General features: G+C 42.0%; 1 protein-coding gene across 1 annotated transcript; it reads right to left on the bottom strand.

The window, feature by feature from the left end:
* Positions 1–6,030: 6,030 nt before the first annotated feature.
* Positions 6,031–20,284, bottom strand: LOC135556229 (leukocyte elastase inhibitor-like). Its single transcript, XM_064989247.1, has 7 exons — positions 20,150–20,284; positions 18,257–18,439; positions 17,034–17,171; positions 16,610–16,727; positions 13,012–13,154; positions 12,573–12,740; positions 6,031–7,193 (listed from the first exon to the last, which is right to left on the bottom strand). Exons 1-7 carry the CDS (start codon positions 20,183–20,185, stop codon positions 6,786–6,788), a joined length of 1,194 nt encoding a protein of 397 aa, XP_064845319.1. The 5' UTR covers positions 20,186–20,284; the 3' UTR covers positions 6,031–6,785.
* Between the last annotated feature and the right edge of the window lie 4,248 nt (positions 20,285–24,532).

The following is a 24,532-nucleotide window of genomic DNA, read 5'->3' as shown; positions in this document are numbered from 1 at the left end:
TGACAGCAAAACGGCATACAGTAGAAGAAGTTATAGCTATACGAATGGGTAAAATGACTGGGATTTCCCAGCCCGTTCCTTAGAGCCTATCTGTAAACTCATCCATCTCCTGCTAACATAATGATCATTCATTGTTCTGTAACATCTTAATACTTATCATAATCTGTGTAACCGTGGAGCTTTGCTGCATGCTCTTTCTCCTTTTGTCATATCCCCACAGTGGATCACAAACCAAGATAAAGCACAAGGTAGAAATCCTCAGGGAATTCAGTCTTAACCGTATGGAGGAGTTTGTTAACAGAAAAATGGTGCCTGTTCAAGAAGGAAAGATCAACAGGGATATTTTTCACATTATTGATGGCATTTGAGACATACTCATGGATTTTGTCAGCTGTGCTCACATTGGCAATTTGAAGTGACTCAAAACCTATTGTCACGCTCGTTGTAATGAGTAGGCCAAGGTGCAGCTTGCGTAGAGTTCCACATTTTTAATAAATCGAAACTCAATTAGCACAAATGAAACGTGACGCTACTGGTGTGCACACAGGAAACTAAATGTAGACAAGATCCCACAACCAGCAATGGGGAAAACGGCTACCTAAATATGATCCCGAATCAGAGACAATGAAAAACACTGCCTCTGATTGGGAACCATATCAGGCCACCATAGAAATATAATTCACCTCGATGACCCACCCATAGAAATCAGGGCGTGACACCTATTTGCATATCTTGTTCAAATCTGTGCTTTTTCCTGCAGTCTGAACAGCCAAAACGCAAATGGAATTGGATATTTAAAACCAACTTCGTAGGATGTTCATACAAATCTGATTCCCAGCCATGTGACTTTTGTCAAAATGGTTAAATCTGATTTATTTAGTTTTTAGACTTATTTGGGATATCTTGTTGCTTGCTAGCTACTCTGACAGTTTGACAAGAACGTGGCAGCTAACTCGTTTGTTAATAGTTTACAAACAAATTGGTAAATGTGCTAGAAAGCTAACCACTGCTGTGGCTAGCCAAAAATTTTGAAAGTTGGATCATCTTATCCTTTGAGAATTTCAAAGTGTTCTTACACTATGATTTTGAACATTCAAAGCAACTGGGGAAACGTCCTCGGCAGGCATTATTGTCACCTTAGCTTGCTACATAACTTCTGAGGGATAGGAAGCACGAGCACCACCACCACTCGGCCTATACCACCGTCATAACAATGACAACTAGCGTAGCATTTCAGCAAATGACTGCTGTCTGAACACACATCCGATTTGGTCGCTTGTAACTTGCTGCTTGGATAGTCAGTAGTCCAAAACTGATTTGAAAAACGTCTGATTTGAGTAATAATGCCTGCAGTGTGAACAAGGCTTAATATCTCTCAAAATTATTGTTCCCTTCGAATCAGGGACTGATTTAGAAATGGGACACCAGGCGGTTGCAATTAATTATCAGGTAGAACCGAACCAGCAGGCTCCAGACTTCGTAGGGTAAGCATTAAATACATCCATCCTATAATGTTTGCTTTTGGGAATACTGTCCTGTGTACTGTAGTTGGAGGGAGTTGTGTGAACCTGGAAGCAACTCCATAATGCTATATTGGGTCTATTGTGAACACAATGTAACGACAAGTAATAATTATGAGAAGATCGTGGCCAAAGCTGTTGCCAGGGACACAAAGTCTGAATGCGTCCGAACCCATCCAAATTATAGATACTCATGCGCCCAATACAACAAGTGTAGACTACCGTGAAATGCTTACTTACAAGCCCTTAAACAGTGCAGTTCAAGAAGAAGGAAATATTTATCAAGTAGGATAAAATAAAAAGTAACACAATAAGAATAACGATAACGAGGCTATATACAGGGGGTACTGAGTCAGTGCGCAGGGGTACAGGCTAGATGAGGTAATCTGTACATGTAGGTGGGGGCGAAGTGACTATGCATAGGTAACAAACAAACAGCGAGTAGCAGCAGTGTACAAGGAGTGTGTGGGGGGTCAATGTAAATTATCCAGTGGCGGTTTTTATGAATTGTTCAGCAGTCTCATGGCTTGGGGGGGTAGAAGCTGTTGAGGAGCCTTTTTGTCCTAGACTTGGCGCTCCAGTACCGCTTGCCATGCGGTAGCAGAGAAAACAGTCAATAATTTGGTGACTGGAGCCTCTGACAATTCTATTGGCTTTCCTCTGATACTGCCTATTATATAGGTCCTAGATGGCAGGAAGCTTGGCCCCAGTGATGTACTGGGCCGTTCGCACTATTCTCTGTAGAGCCTTACAGTCAGATGCAAAGCAGTTGCCATACCAGGCGGTGATGCAACTGGTCAGGATGCTCTTGATGGTGCAGCTGTATAACCTTTTTGAGGATCTGGGGGCCCATGCCAAATCTTTTTAGTCTCCTGAGGGGGAAAAGGTTTTGTTGTGCCCTCTTCACGACTGACTTGGTATGTTTGGACCATGATAGTTCATTGGGGATGTGGACACCAAGGAACTTTTAAATCTCGAACCGTTCCACTACAGCCCCATCGATGTTAATGGGGGCCTGTTTGGCCTGCATTTTCCTGTAATCCACAATATGTTCCTTTGTCTTGCTCACATTGAGGGAGAGGTTGTCCTGGCACCACACTGCCAGCTCTCTGACCTCCTCCCTATAGGCCGTCTTATCGTTGTCGGTGATCAGGCCTACCACTGTTGCATTGTCAGCAAACTTAATGATGGTGTTACAGTAGTGTTTGGCCACTCAGTCATGGGTAAACAGGAAATACAGGAGGGGGCTAAGTACACACCCCTGGGGGTCCCCAGTGTTAAGGAACAGCGTGGCAGATGTTGCCTACTCTTACCACCTGGGGGCGGTGCGTCAGGAGGTCCAGGATCCAGTTGCAGAGGGAGGTGTTTAGTCCCAGTCCTTAGCTAGTGATGAGATTTGTGGGCACTAAGGTGTTGAATGCTGAGCTGTAGTCGATGAACAGCATTCTCACATAGGTGTTCCTTTTGTCCAGGTGAAAAAGGGCGGTGTGGAGTGCGATTGAGATTGCGTCATCTGTGGATCTGTTGGGTCGATACGTGAATTGGAGTGGGTCCAGGGTGTCCTGGAAATCCGTCTGGACCAGCGGCTTTGTGAATGTTGACCTGTTTAAAGCTTGTGATCAAATCGGCTACCGAGAGTGTTATCACATAGTCATTCAGAACAGCTGGTGCTCTCGTGCATGCTTCATTGTTGCTTGCCTCGGAGAGAGCATAAAAGGCATTTAGCTCGTCTGGTTGGCTCACGTCAATGGGCAGCTCGCGTCTGGGTTTCCCTTTGTAGTCCGTAATAGTTTAAGCCCTGCCACATCCGATGAGCGTCAGAGCTGGTGTAGTAGGATTAATTTTTAATCCTGACTTGATGCTTTCCTTGTTTCATGGTTCGTCTGAAGGAATAGTGGGATTTCTTATAAGAGTCCGGATTAGTCTCCCGCTCCTTGAAAGCGGCAGCTCTAGCATTTAGCTCGATGCGGATGTTGTCTGCAATCCATGGCTTCTGGTTGGGATATGTACGTACAGTCACTGTGGGGGTGACATCATCGATAAACTTATTGATGAAGCCCATGACTGATGTGGTGTATTCCTCAATGCCATTGGATGAATCAAGGAACATATTCCAGTCTGTGCTAGCAAATCTGCGTCAGCTGACCACTTCCGTATTGAGCGAGTCACTGGTACTTCCTGCTTTAGTTTTTGCTTGTAAGCAGGAATCAGGAGGATATAATTGTGGTCAGTTTTGCCAAATTGAGGGCAGGGGAGACCTTTGCATGCATCTCTGTGTTTGGAGTAAAGGTGGTCTAAGATTTTTTTTCCCCTGGTTGCATATGTGACATGCTGGTAGAAATGTGGTAAAACTGATTTGTTTGCCTGCAATAAAGTCCTCGGCCACTAGGAGCGCCGCTTCTGGGTGAGCATTTTCTTTTTTGCCTGTTGCCTTATAGAGTTGGTTGAGAGTGGTCTTAGTGCCAGCTTTGCTTTGCGGTGGTAAATAGACAGCTACGAATAGTACAGATGAGAACTCTCTTGGTAGATAGTGTGGTCTACAGCTTATTATAAGGTACTCTACCTCAGGTGAGCTTTACCTTGAGACTTCTTTAATATTAGACATTGCGCACCAGCTGTTATTGACATAGAGACACACTCCCACTCCTCGTCTTACCAGAGGTGGCGTCTCTGTTCTGCCGGTGCATGGAAAACCCCGCCAGCTCTATAATGTCCGTTTGTTCATTTAGCCACGACTCGGTGAAACATAAGATGTTATAGTTTTTAATGTCCCGTTGGTAGGATAATCTTAATAGTAGATCATCAATTTCATTTTCTAACGATTGCACGTTAGCCAGGAGAATGGAAGACATTGGGAGTTTACTCGCTCGCCTTCGGCTTCTCAGAAGGATCCCCGATCTGTGTTCCCTTTTCCGGTGTCTTTTCTTCACACAAAAGGTGTGGATCTGCGCCTGTTCCCGTGAGTCTCGTCGGACTTATTAAAGGAAAAACTTTCTTCCAGTCCACTGTGAGTAATCGCTTTTCTGATGTCCAGAAGTTATTTTTGGTCATAGAGACGGTAACAGCAACATTATGTACCCAATAAGTAAAAAATAAGTTATACAAAACGCACCAAAAAAATAAATAGCACAATTGGTTGGGAGAATGTAAAATGTCAGCCATGTTCTTCGGCGCCGTCTTGATACCTTACTTGTAAACACATTTACATTTACATTTAAGTCATTTAGCAGACGCTCTTATCCAGAGCGACTTACAAATTACATAAGTTATCAGACCCTTTACTCAGTACATTGTAGCAATTACAGCATCAGCCAGCCTCGCCTTTGGCAGCAATTACAGCCTCGTCTTCTTGGGTATGATTCTACAAGCTTGGCACACCTGTATTTGGGGAGATTCTCCTATTCTTCTCTGCAGATCCTCTCAAGCTCTGTCAGGTTGGATGGGGAGCATCGCTGCACAGCTATTTGCAGGTCTCCAGAGATGTTCGATAGGGTTCATGTCTGGGCTCTGGCTGGGACACTTTAGGACATTGAGACTTGTCCCAAAGCCACTCCTGCGTTGTCTTGGCTGTGTGTTTAGGGTCATTGTCCTGTTGGAAGGTGAACATTCGCCCCAGTCTGAGGTCCTGAGTGCTCTGGAGCAGGTTTTCATCAAGGATCTGTCACAATAGTTCAATCTCGTTTTCTTCCAACCAGAGAATCTGAGAAACAAGGTGCTTCCTTCCTTTTCCTGCCGAAAACACGATGCACCTGAGCACAAGGTGCCGTTTGGCAAACTCCATGCGGGCTGCCATGTGCCTTTTACTGAGGAGTTGCTCAATCTGGCCATTCTACCATAAATGCCTGATTGGTGGAGTGCTGCAGTGATGATTGTCCTTTTGGAAGGTTCACCCATCTCCACAGATAAACACGGGAGTTCTATCAGACTGACCATTTGGGTACTTGGTCACCCCCCTGACCAAGGCCCTTCTCCCCCGATTGCTCAGTTTGGTCGGGCGGCCAGCTTTAGGAAGAGTCTTGGTGGTTCCAAACTTCTTCCATTTATGAATGATGGAGGCCACTGTGTTCTTGGAGACCTTAAATGCTGCAGACATTTTCTTGGTACCCTTCCCCAAATCTGTGCCTTAACACAATCCTGTCTCAGAGCTCTACAGACAATCCCTTCAACCTCATGGCTTGGTTTTTGCTCTGACATGCACTGTCAACTGTGGGACCTTACATCGACAGGTGTCAGCCTTTCCAAATCATGTCCAATCAATTAAATTTACCACAGGTGAACTGAGTTGTAGAAACATCTCAAGGATGGTCAATGAAACAGGATGCACCTGAGCTCAATTTTGCAAAGTGTGTGAATACTTATGTAAATAAGTTATTTTTATTTTTTCGATTAAATAAATTTGCAAAAAAAATTAATAAATGCTTTCACGTTCTCATTATGAGGTAATGTGTGCAGATAAGGGGAAAAAACAAATTTAATTCATTTCAGAATAAGATTGTAACATAACAAAATGTGGGGTCTGGATAGGTTTTTAATGCACTGGATAGCCATTGATTTCTGAATACATCTCATACATCCTTCTCATTAGTTTAGTTCAACTCTGTTATGATATTGTAAACAAACACAGCTTCAAAACATGGTTAAAAATGGATGGTCGGTCCTTGCATCTATAGCTCTGCCTATGTATTTGAGTGGTTGCATTTGTTCAATCATTTCAGAGACCTTGTGTTTTGAGTGGCTCGATCCCCGGCCGAGTCATACCAAGCAAGGACTGTAAAAATAGTACCCAGTGCATATCTGCTTAGCACTCAGCATTAAGTAGACAGATTGGGGTAAGTCCCTGCAATAGACTAGCATCCTGTCCAGGGGGAATACAAGCTGCCTCACGCTACAGAAACAGAAGACAGGCTCCTTGATGAGCAGTCTTATCAGCTTGTGCAAGGCTACTTGACTACATTTTTCCAGACCCAACTCTCAGCTGTTTACTTCTCCCCCTTGTTATTTGAATCCCAGATTGCTCTGTTGTCAAAATAAGTGTATAAGGGAACCAAGATCGCACACAATAATACTTTTCAAACAGACAAATATAGACATTTTATTTTTTTTTTTTTTTTTTATAGCGGATTCAATCAAGGGCTGATGGAACTAGCTACTAGCTAGCTTGCTAAATCTGCCACATTTACAGAAATGTTGAATGATGTTCATTTGTCCCTGTCAAATAAATGTTAGAAATTAAATTAAATCTTTATGCTTTTTTTAACCAGTCTTCTACTGAGGAGAGGAGAATCTGCCGAGGAAGAGGATGCTTTTGCTCTTGTTATGCCTGATGAAGAAAAGGAAGGGATGGTCAGCTGTGAAGTGTTCCTCTCGGATCATACAGAACGCTACTATCCCAGCAGTGGCGGCGGCAGCCTCCGTCCCCTCCTCGTTCACCTCCACAAAGGCCTTATGGGCCACCGTAGACAGGAAGAGCCCCCCCTCCCCGTTCATCCCAGACAGGTCGGCCCTGCCCCCCTCAAACACGTCCTTCATGCCCAGCTGGGTCAGGGGCTCGTTCAGCTCGTAGTCCTCCTCCAGTTTAAACTTGGGCAGGTGAACTATGACCTCTGTGCCCGTGTCCATGTTGTCCCTGCTGGTCCACTCGTCCAGTTTCTCCATGGTCAGCTCTCTCTCCAGCTAAAATGGTACATACAGTTAAAACCCAGAAAGTATAGAAAGAAGGTGAAACACACACAGTTAAAACCCAATCAGTGTAGAGAGGCGTAGCAGCATTGACACTCCTACATATGATAGATGATATTGTAGTAGTGGGATTTTCAGCAGCCTACCCGGGCCTGAGCCAAGTCCACCACCTAGTGGCAAATGATGCGTGGAAAATGCTAATATAGGTACCATGACTTGCATTGGATTTTGCCACAAATGCTAAAACGTTAGCATTTGGAAACCAGGGAAACAAAACCAACACATGGAATGCTGTCACAGTGGTTCTTCTTTAAAAGTTTAGAGTTTAGTGGTAGATTCTGTTAGTGGTAGATTCTGTCATTGCACCACACTATCACAAGGGGGAATTAGAACGCTGATCTCTTGGATGTCTAAACTGTGGCACAAATTGACTATCTTTTTGAAGAATTAATGGAAATATTTACAGTCTGAGAGTCTCTCTTCTCTGGCACTAGAGAGAACTTAACTCCAGGACCATCGAACGAGGATTTATAGGCAGGGTGGGCTTTTGGTTTCTCTCTCACTGAAAACAGAAATAAATCATTCTAAATAAAAAAAACAGGCTTTATTTACCACCGTGTGAAAGAGTGATAGCCCCTCTATATAAAGTGAGTTTCTGAAACACGGAGTCCTTCTTTGCTGATGTGAAGAAGAAACGGAATGAAAGAGTCAGCAGAGTGACTCACTCATTCATGGCTTTGGATCAAAATAAATAAGTACCAACACTCTTTCTGATACTCTTTAAAAATAAATGTTCTGCCTGTTTGGACCAAGTTAATCTGCTCATGTTGTGTGTGTTCAATTATTCGTGACATTGTGGTTGCAATGAAGAATGTCAACAAAATCAATCGTATTCATAATGAATAATCAGACGCATGTTGCAAAGCTTTATTTTTCCAGCTTTTTTCCCCTTCTCATTTATTTTATCTCCAGCACTGCGTCACCCTCCGCCTCATGGCCTCAAACTGCACCATTTTGTTTCTCTCCATCACCCACACGCACTTTAAACATTTGGATAATAAAGCATTTAAAGGCTGACTTTGGCTGATTTTAGTGCATCTAACAGCCAAAATTCTAATTTGTAACATTCCCAGAAGGCAGGGATTATTATACTCTATTGCAGGCCTAAAACCTATGGGTTTAATCTTCTGAATTAATGATTATATTGAAGACAGAAGCTGTCTCTTAATGAGTTTTGAAAGCAAATCTGTTATCTAGCGATTATTATTATTATTAACCCTGCATTCAAATTATATAAAAGCCCCTTAGATTCTCACAGACCAGATTTGCCCTAACGAAAAATGCCCTTAGATCTAAATTTAGAATCCTCCAATCCTAAATTGGAGGGAGTACAGTATTTGTACAGTACAGTATTTGTTCATCAACATCTTTATGCTTTTGTCAATAAAATAATGATAAAAATACTCTTTCAAAATGTAGATGTTCATTTCAACTACTGTACATCTCAGCTACATAATCCCCAAGTCTAACAGTAAACCAGTAGATTTACCGTTCCTCCTGAAAACCATAATCTGCTCACTTAAATGAATAGAGATCCTGGTCATTCTCACCCGACCCAACCATCCATGGAGATCAGTGGACAAAGGGCTAGACAACATAAAAAAATACATTGGTTCCCCAAAAAGCGGTTAGTTTAGCTAGATTCTTAAAATGTGTTTCTGTACGCAGCATTTGCGTGTTTGTAGTCACTTTTAATATTCATTTATCTACCGTTTATTCCATAGGCCACTGTAATCGATAGTGGGCTCAGGGCTGTACCATTCGGCTCATCTGATGAAGATGCACATGGATCAGATTCAAACTTTGAAGACCGAGATGAAGTCATTGACGGCAGACCAGCAGAAAGAGAAACATTCTCTGAGGGATACGAGAGATACGGGCGACAGCTGATCCATTGGTCCAGAGCCAGGCGGTATTGGCGGAGAGTCAGGTGGAGAATGACACGTCGAAGAGGGCGAGGAACGAGATGGAGTCACAATCCATGCCAGGCACACCTGTGCGCTCTGGAACGCCACCTCTGACCTGCAGAGTCAACATACGTGGCGGGTTCGTCAGGTCGTCGGTTCACACTGACATTTCCATTCCTCTTCTGACAAGAAAACTTGACGAACTGCTCACCAGACACAGCAATGGCCGTCCGGACCGTTATGCTGTTCTGCTATTCCTAGGATGTGTAACCAAAGAGATACCACGAGTGGACACAGAATACCAACTGGGATGGAATCCGAGACAATTGTGGCTTACCAGTGAACCTCCGGGTGTGTCTCAGAAGTTTGTGTCCTTGACTGATGGAACCCGAAAAAGCATTAAAGACACAGTTAATGAGTACTTGAGGTCACAGAGAAAGTCTGGACATGGCCTGCTCTCCCTTATGTAAGGAATTAGGCACTTTGCCATGTTTACTATGTACTGTAGGCTATGTCTACTTGTCAGACTGCACAGTAGCTTAATAAACATACATTTCAAAACAGTTTAAAAATAATCTAATTCAATAATATATTTGTATCACTGTAGATTCTGTTTTTATTTACAGTAGTTATATACAGCTGGAGGAATTTTGAAAACATCTTTTCAAACACTTGTTTTTCACAAAAGGATACTATAATAGCTTGGCTAGGTGTGAAAAATCCCCAAATTTGTCCTATTCTAAAGTGTAGCCTCAGGCCCAAAATGGGCAAACTTACAATGCTTAAGTACTCTAAAAACAGATTTGCCCCAACAAAAAAATGTATCAACCCCTACAAATATATTAATTTATTATTAACCCTGCATTATAATTGTATAAAAGCCCCTTAGATATTAATTTAGAATCCTCTAAATGTAATAAGATTTACAAGGACATTTTATTGATCTGCCAGTATTTTAATTTCGAGGTTCCGGTAAACTCTGATGTATCCTTTTATGTGTCCTACCAATTATTATTGGATTATTCACCATGGCAACAAACTAAATGCATTTCTTAGTTAGGTTGGCTTTTGTGTAGATCAGACTATTTTCATTTGCAAGGATATTTGTGCATTTTTGACCAAATTTAAGTCAGAACAAATACTTATGTCACTTTTATAATATTCCTGTTGCTATATGGAAATACAAGAAATGTGCATGTAACTTTCTTCACCAGTTCCCTTACCACTTTGTACAATTGTGTGATTAGCCTACCCGTTGGTGTAACTGTAATGTTCATTCTCTTGAGAGGAACTGTGGTGTGTTATTTTTCTCTTATTGTCAATTGTGTATAGAGATTGTTGACATGAGTGTTTAATGTAACATTGTTTATTGGATTTACATTGTAGTAATTTTCTATTTCTTGTATCCTGTTTCCCTCTGTACACAGACCACATGTATACTCTGGTTCATCATTAAAGTCCTAGACTGGTCTTCTGTGTCTGTCATCACTCTTTGACCAGAGTGCAGTACAGTATCCGTTTACTCCCAGTGGCCTATCCACACGTTAGAGAGCACCAGACGCTGTTTTAATAATATAACTTATTTTGAACGAAAGCCAGGAATGAGTAAGTCAATCAGCCCTATGCTGTTCCTGCTTCTGTTGTCTATTCTCATTGCCCTGTTGGTTTCGTCAGACTGCACAGTAGCCTAGTAAACATATTCATTTTAAAACAGTTTTTTAAAACCCAATTCAATAATATATTTGTACCACTGTAGATCCTGTGTTTTTATTTTTTAGAATACAGTTGATTAACAGTTGGAGACATTTTGAAAACATGTTTTCAAACACTTGTTTTTCACACAAGTGTAGCAGGTTGTTAACAACGTTTACATTCCGAGAATGAGAATGGTAAATGACTGTAATTAAAAAATGTAGTTAATACAAAAGAAGCTATCCACCGAGGATGGGCTATTAGCAGAACAATAGGAAAGGAGGGTAGGGGGACCAATGTATTTAAAGACATTGCACAGTAGCCTAATAAACATAAGCATTTTGAAATAGTAAAAAAAATGAATTCATTAACATATTTCTACCAAGGTAGATGCTGTGTTTTTGGTTGATGGCCAATATTAAAACAGTCAAATGCATTAGTGAATTCAATCTCTTTAGCTGACATGTTGTGATTTATTCATTGTTGAATTATTTAAGTCTCCTTTCTCTTTGTGCTGGAGTTCTTGACTACAAAAGAAGCCTTCCACCCTTGATAGGCTATCAGCAGGACAATAGACACTTGCCGAGTTTAGGGACTTTAAATGTAGTAATGGATGTTTGCAAGGCATGTCACCTCTCCCATACTTTTGCATAGCCCACCAAATGCACTGTTTTCTAACCACATCTGGATGGATCCATAACAAATTACTATGGGCATAAATATCACTGAATAAAAGAACTATTGGAATAAAGTGGAATAAAGTCGGCTAAAGAAGGCAACAAATTGTTGCTTACTGAAACTCCCAAAGTCATCCAATTGTTATAATAGGATTTGAAGCAATAGCCTACCCACGTGTGGTTTTCAGCACCATTTTGTGCTGCTCTGAGACAAGCATGGGGACTGGGCTTGATGAATAAATGAGATTTTATTTTTTTAATTTGATCTCCGTTTGGGTATTGGTTAGCCTACAAATAGGGTGGGAAATGTTAGGATTATTTTTGCTCTTCACTCGCAGTCACTTAGTAGCCTAGGCCTACTCCCGACCAGTCACGTTGTACAGCGCCATATTTTCTTAATATTAAAAACCGTCAAATGCATTCCTGAATTCAATCGCTTTAGCCGACATGTTGAGGTTTATTCATTGTTTAAATATTCATGGCTCCCTTTGTTATTTCAAGTTATAACTAAAATGCTTGAATGCATTTAAAGACATGTAAGACTTGTATGCTGTGTGATGACACGCACAAATTAACTAATGATTGATTGATATACTGTATATTGAAGTAGGCCTGTATGCCAATAAGTAAGTTAAGCTATAACAGCTCTTAAGGACTCTTAAGTCTACAGCGCCATGTCATTTCAATAACTTAACTTCTCAAAGATGCCCTCTGGTGGTAAAACTAGCATTAATGGCAACAATGGCTGTCACTTAAATAACGTGCCACAGAATCACTGTACCTTGACCATAGTCTGTTTTCATGGTAAGGAAACCAATGTAATTTTGTAATTTGGGTGAAGTATCACTTTAACTGTAGGAGGTTTTGTAGTGTATTGAACAGAGGGACAGCGAAGCGAATCTGGGTTGCTGGCATGAAAGGCAAACCCCCCTACGCATCGAGCCAATAGGGTGAGCCCACTTTGTGGGATTTGTAACATGGCTCATTAGTAAGGGTTTCTTCAGTAGTGTGAAAAGGTTACAGGAGGTTGTGTATACCTTCACTAGGGGATCAGATCCATCAGTGGCCTCCTCAGGTAGCAGGACAAACATACTGAGCTCCTCGTCCACATACGGAAGCTCCACGATCTGGAGGTTATAATCTGGGACGTAGTTAAAGGGGAACTTCTTCATCTGGTGCATCATCTGAACTGGCTTGCTTTCATTCTGAAAAATCACAGAATATAACAGACAAGGAGAATGAGTTCATCTGACCACCATATAATTCACAATAGGCCTATACAGTGTAACTTGAAGGTTTGTTTTGTCTCTTGGATGACACACACGTGTCAAATCTTTGCCTGTACCATTGCTGTAAATAAGGCCCATTTAAAGTGAGCTTTTGAATCCATTTTCATCATATCTTCTAGTAGTGTAGTATATAATTATATTATAATTCCATTATTGAATTACTCAGCATAGATATCTATCTAAATACCTGGTTTAGTTTGAAGGGCATCTCTTTGGTGTCTTTTTGGTCAAATCGATTCAGCCAGTTTCCTTTGAAGTAGATGGCATTGACTAGAGCCAACCTTGTCATAGCACTGACTGTCCCCGGCTTCAGCAGATCTTTGATTTTATCTGTAAACACAAACATACAAACACACATGCACGTACACACACAAAATGAAACAATCTAAAACAAGAAGTACCATATGGTTCTAATTATGTAATTTAAGCAAAGACACATTTATTCATATTTTGTTGAGTTCCATGTTAGCTGATCCTAGTTACAGATCTGATGGTTCAATCAATCAAATGTATTTATAAAGCCCATTTTACATCAGCAGATGTCACAAAGTGCTTATACAGAAACCCAGCCTAGCACCCTAAACAGCAAGCATGGCAGATGTAGAAGCACGGTGGCTAGGAAAAACAGCCTAGAAAGGCAGGAATCTAGGAAGAAACCCAGAGAGGAACCAGGCTTTGAGGGGGTGGCCAGTTCTCTTCTGGCTGTGTATGCTGTTGTATTTATGTTGTGTTTTTTCCTCCCTGTATTGCACTACAAATTTCCCAATTTAGACAATATACAGTACCAGTCCAAAGTTTGGACACACCTACTCTTTCAAGGGGTTTTCTTTATTTTTACTATTGTCTACATTATAGAGTAATAGTGAAGACATCAACACTATGAAATAGTACATATAGAATCATGTATTAACCAAAAAAGTGTTAAACAAATCTAACTATATTTTAGAATTTAGATTCTTCAAAGTAGCCACCCATTGCTTTGATGACAGCTTTGCACACTCTTGGCATTCTTTTCCAACAGTCTTGAAGGAGTTCCCACACATGAGGAGCACTTGCTGGCTGATTTTACTTCACTCTGCGGACCAACTCATCCCAAACCATCTCAATTGGGTTTAGGTCATGTGATTGTGGAGGCCAGGTCATCTGATGCAAGCACTCCATCACTCTCCTTGGTCAAATAGCCCTTACACTGCCTGGAGGTGTGTTTGAAAACCAAATGATAGTCCCACTAAAAGCAAACCAGATGGGATGGCGTATCGCTGCAAAATGCAGAATCTTTTATACACTATTTTAGGCCCAGCTGTTGGAACTTTATAGCCACTATATCTTGATCACTGCATCCAATGGGTATGGATACAGCTTTAGAGCAAAGTTCTACAGTATTAGTAAAAATGTGAAAGATACATGGGGGTGATCTTGTTCCTGTAGTGTTTGTAAACACCTTAGTAGGTTGATTAATAACCTGAACCAGATTATAGGCACTGGTGTTGTTAGGCCCGAGACTTTGAAAAATGTCTATTCTTCTTATTGGTGTCCTTTAGTAGTGGTTTCTTTGAAGCAATTTGACCATGAAGGCTTGATTCACGCAGTCTCCTCTGAACAGATGTTGAGATGTGTATGTTACTTGAACTCTGTGAAGCATTTGAGGTGCAGATAACTCTAATTAAATTATTCTCTGCAGCAGAGGTAACTCTGGGTCTTCCTTTCCCGTGGCGGTCCTCATGAGAGTTTGTTTCATCATGGCGCTTGATGGTTTTTACGACTGCACTTGAAGAAACTTTCAAAGTTCTTGACATTTTCTGTATTGACTGACCTCCATGTCTTAAAGTAATGATGGACTGTCATTTCTCTTTGCTTATTTGAGCTGTTCTTGCCATAATACAGTGGCTTGTGAAAGTATTCACCCCCTTGGCATTTTTCCTATTTTGTTGCCTTACAACCTGGAATTAAAATTGATTTCTGGGGGGTTTGTATCATTTGATTTACACAACATGCCTACCACTTTAAAAATGCAAAATATGTTTTATTGTGAAACAAACAAGAAATAAGAAAAAAAATGAAATCTTGAGTGTGCATAACTATTCATCCCCCCCAAAGTCAATACTTTGTACAGCACCTTTTGCAGCAATTACAGATGCAAGTCTCTTGGGGTATGTCTCTATAAGCTTGGCACATCTAGCCACTGGGATTTCTGTCCATTCTTCAAGGCAAAACTGCTCCATCTCCTTCAAGTTGGATGTGTTTCGCTGGTGTACAGCAATCTTTAAAGTAATACCATAGATTCTCAATTGGATTTAGGTCTGGGCTTTGACTAGGCCATTCCAATACATTTAAATGTTTCCCCTTAAACAACTCAAGTGTTTCTTTAGCAGTATACTTAGGGTCATTTTCCTGCTGGAAGGTGAACCTCCGTCCCAGTCTCAAATCTCTGGAAGACTGAAACAAGCTTCCCTCAAGAATTTCCCTCTATTTAGCACCATCCATCATTGCTTCAATTCTGACCAGTTTCCCAGTCCCTGTCAATGAAAAACATCCCCACAGCATGATGCTGCCACCACCATTTTTTTCTATAATAATGGCTTTTTTTCTGGCCACTCTTCCGTAAAGCCCAGCTCTGTGGAGTATACGGCTTAAAGTGGTCCCATGGACAGACACTCCAATCTCCGCTGTGGAGCTTTGCAGCTCCTTCAGGGTTATCTTTGGTCTCTTTGTTGCCTCTGTGATTAATGCCCTCCTTGCCTGGTCTGTGAGTTTTGGTGGGCAGCCCTCTCTTGGCAGGTTTGTTGTGGTGCCATATTCCTTCAATTTTTTAATAATGGATTTAATGGTGCTTCGTGGGATGTTCAAAGTTTCAGATATTTTTCTATAACTCAACCCTGATCTGTACTTCTCCACAACTTTGTCCCTGACCTGTTTGGAGAGCTCCTTGGTCTTCATGGTGCCGCTTGCTTGGTGGTGCCCTTTGCTTAGTGGTGTTGCAGACTCTAGGGCCTTTCGGAACAGGTGTATATATACTGAGATCATGTGACAGATGATGTGACACTTAGATTGCATACAGGTGGACTTTAGTTAACTAATTATGTGACTACTGAGGGTAATTGGATGCACCAGATCTTATTTAGGGGCTTCATAGCAAAGGGGATGAATACATATGCACGCACCACTTTTCCGTTTTTTTTGTTCTCTTTTCTTTTTTTTCATTTCACTTCACCAATTTGGACTATTTTGTGTATGTCCATTACACGAAATCCAAATAAAAATTCATTTAAATTACAGGTTGTAATGCAACAAAATAGGAAAAACGCAAAGGGGATGAATACTTTTGCAAGGCACTGTATGGACTTGGTCTTTTACCAAATAGGGCTATCTTCTGTATACCACCCCTACCATGTCACAACACAACTTATTGGCTCAAACGCATTAAGAAGGAAATAAATTCCAAATTAACTTTTAACAAGACAAACCTGTTAATTGAAATGCATTCCAGTTGACTACCTCATGAAGCTGGTTGAGAGAATGCCAATAGTGTGCAAAGCTGCCATCAAGGCAAACGGTGGCTACTTTGAAGAATCTGAAATCTAAAATATTTGTTTAACACGTTTTTGGTTACTACATGATTCCATATGTGTAATTTCATAGTTTTGATGTCTTCACTATTATTCTCCAATGTAGAAAACAGAAAAAATAAGATAACCCCTGGAATGAGTAGGTGTGCCCAAACTTGTGACTGTTACTGTATGTGATTAATTAACTGAATGATTGATTGATATGTTGAATGATCATACTCGCTGTCTGCAGCTCCACCCAGCCATTGATCTCTCCTCTGGCCTCCTCTGCTGCTCCGAGGAAATCCACTGCCTTCATGTCTGCATGGTAGAACTTGTGGGTGGATTCTAAAAACTCCTACAGCAGAGTGAAACAGTTCAATTAGCATATAGAGGACAGTAAAACCAACACAGCAGAGAGAACAGTTCAATAAGCATATAGGGAAACACAGTAGAACTTCTGGAGACAGTAATAGCACAGCCAGTCTGTTGTCTGTTTCAATAAAGCCCTATTCGCACAGGACTAGTATTACTAGAGAACATCGGGTATGTAATTATTACCTCAACATATCCGAAAAGTGTAAAGATTGTATAGATTAGTAGACTCTAAAGTGGTAGTGTGGCTGTTACTTGCATGAAAAGTATAGTTTATAGTGAATCTCACAGTCAGGAAGTTGCAGGTCTTCTCTCCATACAGGCGATTGGCCAGTTTCAGGATGTAAGATGCAGAGGGAGAGTTGATATCTCCATTGAGTGTCTGGAAATCTGTGTGGACGTCTTTAGTCAAGTTGAATGACAGAACCTGGAGAGAATTCAGAGAGGAAAGATGGTTAAAGTGATGATAATGGTGGTTAGGGTTGCAAAACAACTGATCATTTACCAAAGTCACCAGAATTTGTGGTCATTTACAGTTAATCTATTGCAATTGAAGGTAACTTTGGTAAATACTGTATACTTGAATAACTTTTAAAAAATGTATTCGTATTCGTATTCATTTTTATATCTGTGTCCATGGTGTCCATGAGTTTCTAATGGATAAACTATGAGAAAATGGCGTAATTAATTTAAAAACAAATTCTAATTAACAATGGAATCATTTTCAACTCTTCCAACTTTTTTCACAACTGCCACCAGTTAAGTGCCAAAACATTTACAACAAAGACATGTTGACATAGCAAAATAAATAAAAGAGTATAAAAATATTTACAAGTATTCTATATTTAGAATAATATTTTACAGCTTTGTCAATTTTTTTAAAACATTTTAAAATCCTCTTATTTTTTATTAATTTATATATTTTACATTATTAAAATGTCTAAATCATACCCAAGTTTCCTAAATTCTGGTAGTTTACTGGTAAATCTAGAAAGTTATTGGTAATATACCCTCCCTTTGCAACCCTTTGGGTTATGATGATGAAATGAATAAAGGTGACTAAATCAAGCTTGGACTGTGTACAGATAAAGTGCAGTGTACATCTCGCACACAAAGAAATTGTTATGGTGTAATATGCTACTGTAAATGTAAATGTAAATGCGTCCCATATGGCACCCTATTATTCCCTGCCTATAGCCCTATGGGCCCTGGTCAAAAGTAGTGCACTATATAGGGAATAGGGTGCCATTTGGGAAAAAGTAACCTGTGGGTTTATAGCCCTCTCCATGGTAACTAGCTGGACAGTGATACGTACGTAGATACTGCTGTGGTACGTTCCAAAGTACAAGTTGAGTAGCAATAGTCAGAGTTAGTCATGTCTTCCATCTACGTTACATGTAGCCTACTTTAAGGGTGTGAATGTGTGTCTATCTCTCTCAGTGTGTATCTGTGTGTGTGTGTGTGTGTGTGTGCATGTGCCCATGTCTGTGTATCTGAGTATGTGTGCGTTACCTTTGCCATCTGAGCAGCTGTGTCTCCTTTAGCTCCCAGGTAGACCATGGCCAGAGCTGAGCTGATACTGAATGGGGAGATGAAGACGTTCCCTGTGTTGGTCTGACCCAGAGTGCGGTACAGCTCCAAGGCAAAGGCTGTGTTAGAGCTGCTGATAGAAGCCATGGCTGATGACTGATCTGTCTGAAGAAAGGAGATTACAGTATTGTTTGACATATGCAGACGAATCAGATCATCAGATCTACACTGATTTTAATGTGACAATATGACGTTTTGGAGCATCTTATGTGACCAAAATCTACTCCACAAATCTCCCCATCACCAGTCTATTTAATTTTGGAAATCAAGTTATCATTGATCCTGCATGAATTCTGATCCAATTCACTCTAGTTTGGGCCGACACTGTATAGGCTACTCAATGACATTGACAATAGAGAAATAGATTCCAAGGCAGAATGTTATTGTTCATTTTAACCCAGTGTTCTTGCACCCTCACATACCAATTGCTACAGGTGTGTGCCTTTCTAAATCATGTCCAGTCAATTGAATATACCACTGGTGAACTCCATTCAAGTTGTAGAAGCATCTCAAATCAAATGTTATTAGTCACATGCGCAGAATACAACAGGTGTAGATACAACCTTACAGTGAAATGCTTACTTACGGGCCCCTAACCAACAGTGTAGGTAAAAAAAATATATATATGGATAAGAATTAAAGATAAAAGTAACAAGTAGTTAAAGAGCAGCAGTAAAAAATAACAATATATACAGGGGGGTGCCGGTACAGAGTCAATGTGTGGGGGCACCGGTTAGTTGAGGTAGTATGTACATGTAGGTAGAGTTATTAAAGTGACTATGCATAGATGACAACAGAGAGTGGCAGTGGTGTGAAGAGGGTAGGGGGGGGGGGCAATGCAAATAGTCTGGGTAGCCATTTGACTAAATGTTCAGGAGTCTTATGGCTTTGGGGTTGAAGCTGTTAAGAAGCCTTTTGGACCTAGACTTGGCACTCCGGTACCGCTTGCCGTGCGGTAGCAGAGAGAACAGTCTATGACGAGGGTGCCTGGAGTCTTTGACAATTTTTAGGGTTCTTCCGCTGACACCAACTGGGGGCGGCAGGGTAGCCTAGTGGTTAGAGCGCTGGGTGAGTAACCGGAAGGTTGCAAGTTCAAATACCCAATCTGACAAGGTACAAATCTGTCGTTCTGCCCCTGAACAGGCAGTTAACCCATTGTTCCCAGGCCGTCATTGAAAATAAGAATTTGTTCTTAAGTTAAATAAAGATGTCTAGTTAAATAAAGATAAAATAAAAAGAGGTCCTGGATGGCTTGGCCCCAGTGATGTACTGGGCCGTTTGCACTACCCTCTGAAGTCGGAGGCCGAGCATACCAAGCAGTGATGCAACCTGTCAGGATGCTCTCGATGATGCAGCTGTAGAACCTCAGGAGATCTGAGGACCCATCACCCATCTCCCGCCTTATGTCTGTCTTGGTGTACACAGCCTCACAAGAGTGATCAATGGAAACAGAATGCACCTGAGCTCAATTTCAAGTCTCATAGCAAAAGGTCTGAATACTTACCCATCGGGTATTTCTGTTTTTCATTTTTTTTATACATTTGCAAAAATGTCTAACAACCTGTTTTCGCTTTTTTCATTATGGGGTATTGTGTGTAGATTGCTGAGGATTATTATTATTTTTAAACTTAATCCATTTTAGAATCGGGCTGTAATGTAACAAAATGTGGAAAAAGTGAAGGGATCTGAATACTTTCCGAAGGCACCGTATATTCAACAGCTAAAAGCTAAATGCATGTAGGCTACAAGTGTAGGCCTACAAATCATGCTACTGTAGTGTGCTTAGGATTAGGAAGACTAATATTTGTCACTTACCCGTTCTGCTTCTCTGTGTGTGAAAAGCTCCGACATGCACTGTTCCAGTGAAAGAGAAACGAAACAACAGAGAACTGCAAATAAGCCCGGAAATTTGCCTCATGCCCAAGTCATCTGGTGCGTCCTTTAATATAGGCTACCGAGCCATAAAACTGGGTGGGGACTGAATATACAGGCCTGTCCACTTTGCGTAAGTCAGTTCGCCTATTGATATTGTCAGTAAGACTGAGTTCATTTTCACTAGGCTCCTACCTGCTGGACTTTGGTTCCTCTGCCGTACCTGCCCTGCTAAGATATAGGATGTCCAAGCAGGGAACCCACATTTCAGGATGACTTTAATGATTAACACATACACAACTTCAAAGCAGAGTCAGAGCAGACAGACGCCATTACCAGTCACACCTTGAATTTCCCATCAATATTAAGCCAGGTGACTTTTGTTCTCTCGGATACAATGCTGTCTTCTTCAACATGTAGCAGGCGGGTGAGTTTCTGTCTCAGTCCCGTTTTGGTTTTCACACTTTTCTTTCTTATTTTTTACTTTAAAAAAATCTAACCTTTATTTAACTAGGCAAGACAGTTAAGAACAAATTCTTATTTACAATGACGGCCTTATGAGTCACTCAAAATGGGGTAATCCATGGTGAGCAATGCAGAACAAACATGACTGATTCTCACTATCAATAACTCGCACCGCCCTTCCTTTCCGCCCCTCTCTCTCGCTCTCTTGGCTGAGGTCACCCGTGCTCCCCGACAGTACCAAAATGAGGGAACCGACCAACAGAAAGGGGACATACAGACAGGGGGACAGAAACTGACACACCTGATTCAGTTAGTCAAAGGCTTGATGATTAGTTGATTTATTGAATCAGGTGTGTCAGTTTAGCGTTACATTTTTTGGGGGAATGTCTGGGGGGGCCGAGGAGAGGGTTGGAAAACCCTGACGCTTTCTGACCTTGACTTAATTCCCTAATAATTCCAGCACCTTCACATGTGAGAATACAATAAATAGTTAGTTCAATAGTTAAACAGCCCATAGTTAGTTAGTTAGCCCATAGTGCACGTCAGAGCAAAAACTAAACCATGAGGGTGAAGAAATTGTCCATAGAGCTCTGAGACCGGATGGTATGATTGTAGCATTGAAGGTCCCCAAGAACACAGTGGCCTCCATCAAATGTTATATTTATAAAAAATAAAAAAACTTTTACCCCTTTTTCTCCCCAATTTTGTGATATCTAATTTGTAGTTACAGTCTTGTCCCATCGCTGTAACTCCTCTAAGGACTCGGGAGAGGCGAAGGTTGAGAGCCATACGTCCTCCAAAACACGAACCTTCCACTGCTTCTCGACACACTGCTCGCTTAACCCGGAAGTCAGCCGCACTGTGTCAGAGGAAACACTGTCTAGCTGGCGACCAAAGTCAGCTTGCAGGCACCCGGCCTGCCACAAGGACAAGGAAATCCCAGCCTGCCAAACCCTCCACTAACTCGGACGACGCTGGGCCAATTGTGCGCTGCCCCTTGGGTCTCCCGGTCATGGCCGTCTTTGACATAGCCTGGGATCGAAAATGGGTCTATAGTTACGCCTCAAGCACTGCGATGCGGTGCCTAAGACTGCTGCGCCATGCAAGTTTGGAACCACCAAGACTCTTCCTAGAGCTGGCCGCCCGGCCAAACTGAGCAATTGGAGGAGAAGGGCCTTGGTCAGGGAAGTGACCAAGAACCCAATGGTCACTCTGACAGAGCTCCAGAGTTCTTCTGTGGAGATGGTAGAACCTTCAAGAAGGACAACCATCTCTGCAGCACTCCACCAATCAGGCTTTTATGGTAGAGTGGCCAGACGGAAGCCACTCAGTAAAAAGCACATGACAGACCATTTTGAGTTTTCAAAACGCACCTAAAGGACTCCCAGACCACGAAAAACATGATTCTCTGGTCTGATGAAACCAAGATGGCGTAGCAGTCAGACGTCTTGTCGTGTCGTGTCCCTTGTATATGTTTGTTTTTTTTAAACATATTTTTCTTCGCATATCTTTTAAAACATTTTTCTAAACCTCAACATCTAAATACTCTCCTGCAACCCGCCTCACCCAATGTAGGGTGGATCTGCTTTTTTTCTAAAGTATTTATATTTACTTCGGATCCGGAACCCCTCAACTGAAGCTAGCCAGCTCACTACCAGATATCAGTCAGCAAACCATTGCTAGCGGTCATCAGCTAACCTTTAGCTCAGAAAGCTCTCACCAGTTCGAACAACGCGACTCTACCCAGAGCATAACGGACCTATTATTTTTATCCCTGGATTCCCACCGCAAACTGAACTTTTTCATCTGGATCTTTACAACTAGCTAACTAGCTAACCGCAACCCCGGATGACTACTCCTGGCTAGCGTTCCCATCTACTTAGCTTGAAGCTAGCCCGGCCAGAGCTCCTCTGCTACCACCGAAGCATACTCCTGGGCTACAATATCCGGACCCACAACCGGTCTATCGATGTCACCGCATGAAGAGGCATAAACAGACGTAACCCCCATCGCGACGTCCCCCAAAGGCTAACTTTCTAGCCCTTGCTATCTGCTTGCTTGCTAATTCGGCCTGCTAACTGCTAGCTTGTTTAGCCCTGGCCTACTAACTGTTAGCTTGTTAGCACAGGCCTGCTACCTGTCTGAATCGCCGCATCGCCAGCCAGCCCATCCACTCACTGGACCCATATTTACTTTCAATCTCTTTTCGATTTTTAATTCGATTATACCTTCCGGTAACCTGCCTCACCCAATGTGATACGGAATCACTATTATTTTTAATTTTTAGAACATATTCAAGAACCTCCAGAAGCTAACCAGCTAACTAGCTACAAGCTATTTAGTCATTGTTAGCCACTGCTAGCGGCTTTTACCTTCAGCACAGTCAGCCAGTTTTTTTTAGCCTGGATAATACTCGCCAGTCTAGCTTCCCTGTCCCATCCACCGCTGCCCCCTGGACACTGTGATCACTTGGTTACATAGCTGATGCCTGCTGGACTGTCCATTAATCACGGTACTCCATTCTGTTTGTTTATGTTTTATCTGTCGGCCCCAGCCGCACTCAGGCTCTGTGTGTAGCTAATCCGACTCTCTCTGCCTAGTCAACGCCATTTGACCTGCTGTTGTTGTGCTAGCTGATTAGCTGTTGTTGTCTCACCTACTGGTTTAGCTAGCTCTCCCAATCAACACCTGTGATTACTGTATGCCTCGCTGTATGTATCTCTCAAATGTCAATATGCCTTGTATACTGTTGTTCAGGTTAGTTATCATTGTTTTAGTTTACAATGGAGCCCCTAGTTCCACTCTTCATACCCCTGATACCTCCTTTGTCCCACCTCCCACACATGCGGTGACCTCACCCATTACAACCAGCATGTCCAGAGATACAACCTCTCTTATCATCACCCAGTGCCTGGGCTTACCTCCGCTGTACCTGCACCCCACCATACCCCTGTCTGCGCATTATGCCCTGAATATATTCTACCATGCCCAGAAATCTGCTCCTTTTATTCTTTGTCCACAACGCTCTAGGCGACCAGTTTTGATAGCCTTTAGCCGCACCCTCATACTACTCCTCCTCTGTTCTGCGGGTGATGTGGAGGTAAACCCAGGCCCTGCATGTCCCCAGGCACCCTCATTTGTTGACTTCTGTCATCGAAAAAGCCTTGGTTTCATGCATGTCAACATCAGAAGCCTCCTCCCTAAGTTTGTTTTACTCACTTCTTTAGCACACTCTGCTAACCCTGATGTCCTTGCCATGTCTGAATCCTGGCTCAGGAAGGCCACCAAAAATTCTGAGATTTCCATACCCAACTATAACATTTTCCGTCAAGATAGAACTGCCAAAGGGGAAGGAGTTGCAGTCTACTGCAGAGATAGCCTGCAGAGTAATATCATACTTTCCAGGTCCATACCCAAACAGGTCGAACTACTAATTTTAAAAATTACTCTCTCCAGAAATAAATCTCTCACTGTTGCCGCCTGCTACCGACCCCCCTCAGCTCCCAGCTGTGCCCTGGACACCATTTGTGAATTGATTGTCCCCCATCTAGCTTCAGAGTTTGTTCTGTTAGGTGACCTAAACTGGGATATGCTTAACACCCCGGCAGTCCTACAATCTAAGCTAGATGCCCTCAATCTCACACAAATCATCAAGGAACCCACCAGGTACAACCCTAAATCTGTAAACAAGGGCACCCTCATAGACGTCATCCTGACCAACTGGCCCTCCAAATACAACTCCGCTGTCTTCAACCAGGATCTCAGGAATCACTGCCTCATTGCCTGCATCCGCTATGGATCCGCAGGCAAACGACCACCCCTCATCACTGTCAAACACTCCCTAAAACACTTCTGTGAGCA

The sequence above is a fragment of the Oncorhynchus masou genome, chromosome 15, assembly GCF_036934945.1.
Source record: "Oncorhynchus masou masou isolate Uvic2021 chromosome 15, UVic_Omas_1.1, whole genome shotgun sequence".
Taxonomy (NCBI): Eukaryota; Metazoa; Chordata; class Actinopteri; order Salmoniformes; family Salmonidae; genus Oncorhynchus; species Oncorhynchus masou.
Note: the sequence above shows the minus strand (reverse complement) of the source record. Positions and strands in the feature narration are given on the sequence as shown.

Bases quoted from the DNA above. Each gene is read 5' to 3' on its own strand.
- LOC135556229 (XM_064989247.1), bottom strand. From the start codon at position 20,185: ATGTCGGAGCTTTTCACACACAGAGAAGCAGAACGG. The intron at 17,172-18,256 runs GTAACGCACACA...AATTCTCTCCAG, and splicing joins CAGCTGCTCAGATGGCAAAG to GTTCTGTCATTCAACTTGAC. The intron at 13,155-16,609 runs GTATGATCATTC...TTGTGTTTACAG, and splicing joins GGTGGAGCTGCAGACAGCGA to ATAAAATCAAAGATCTGCTG.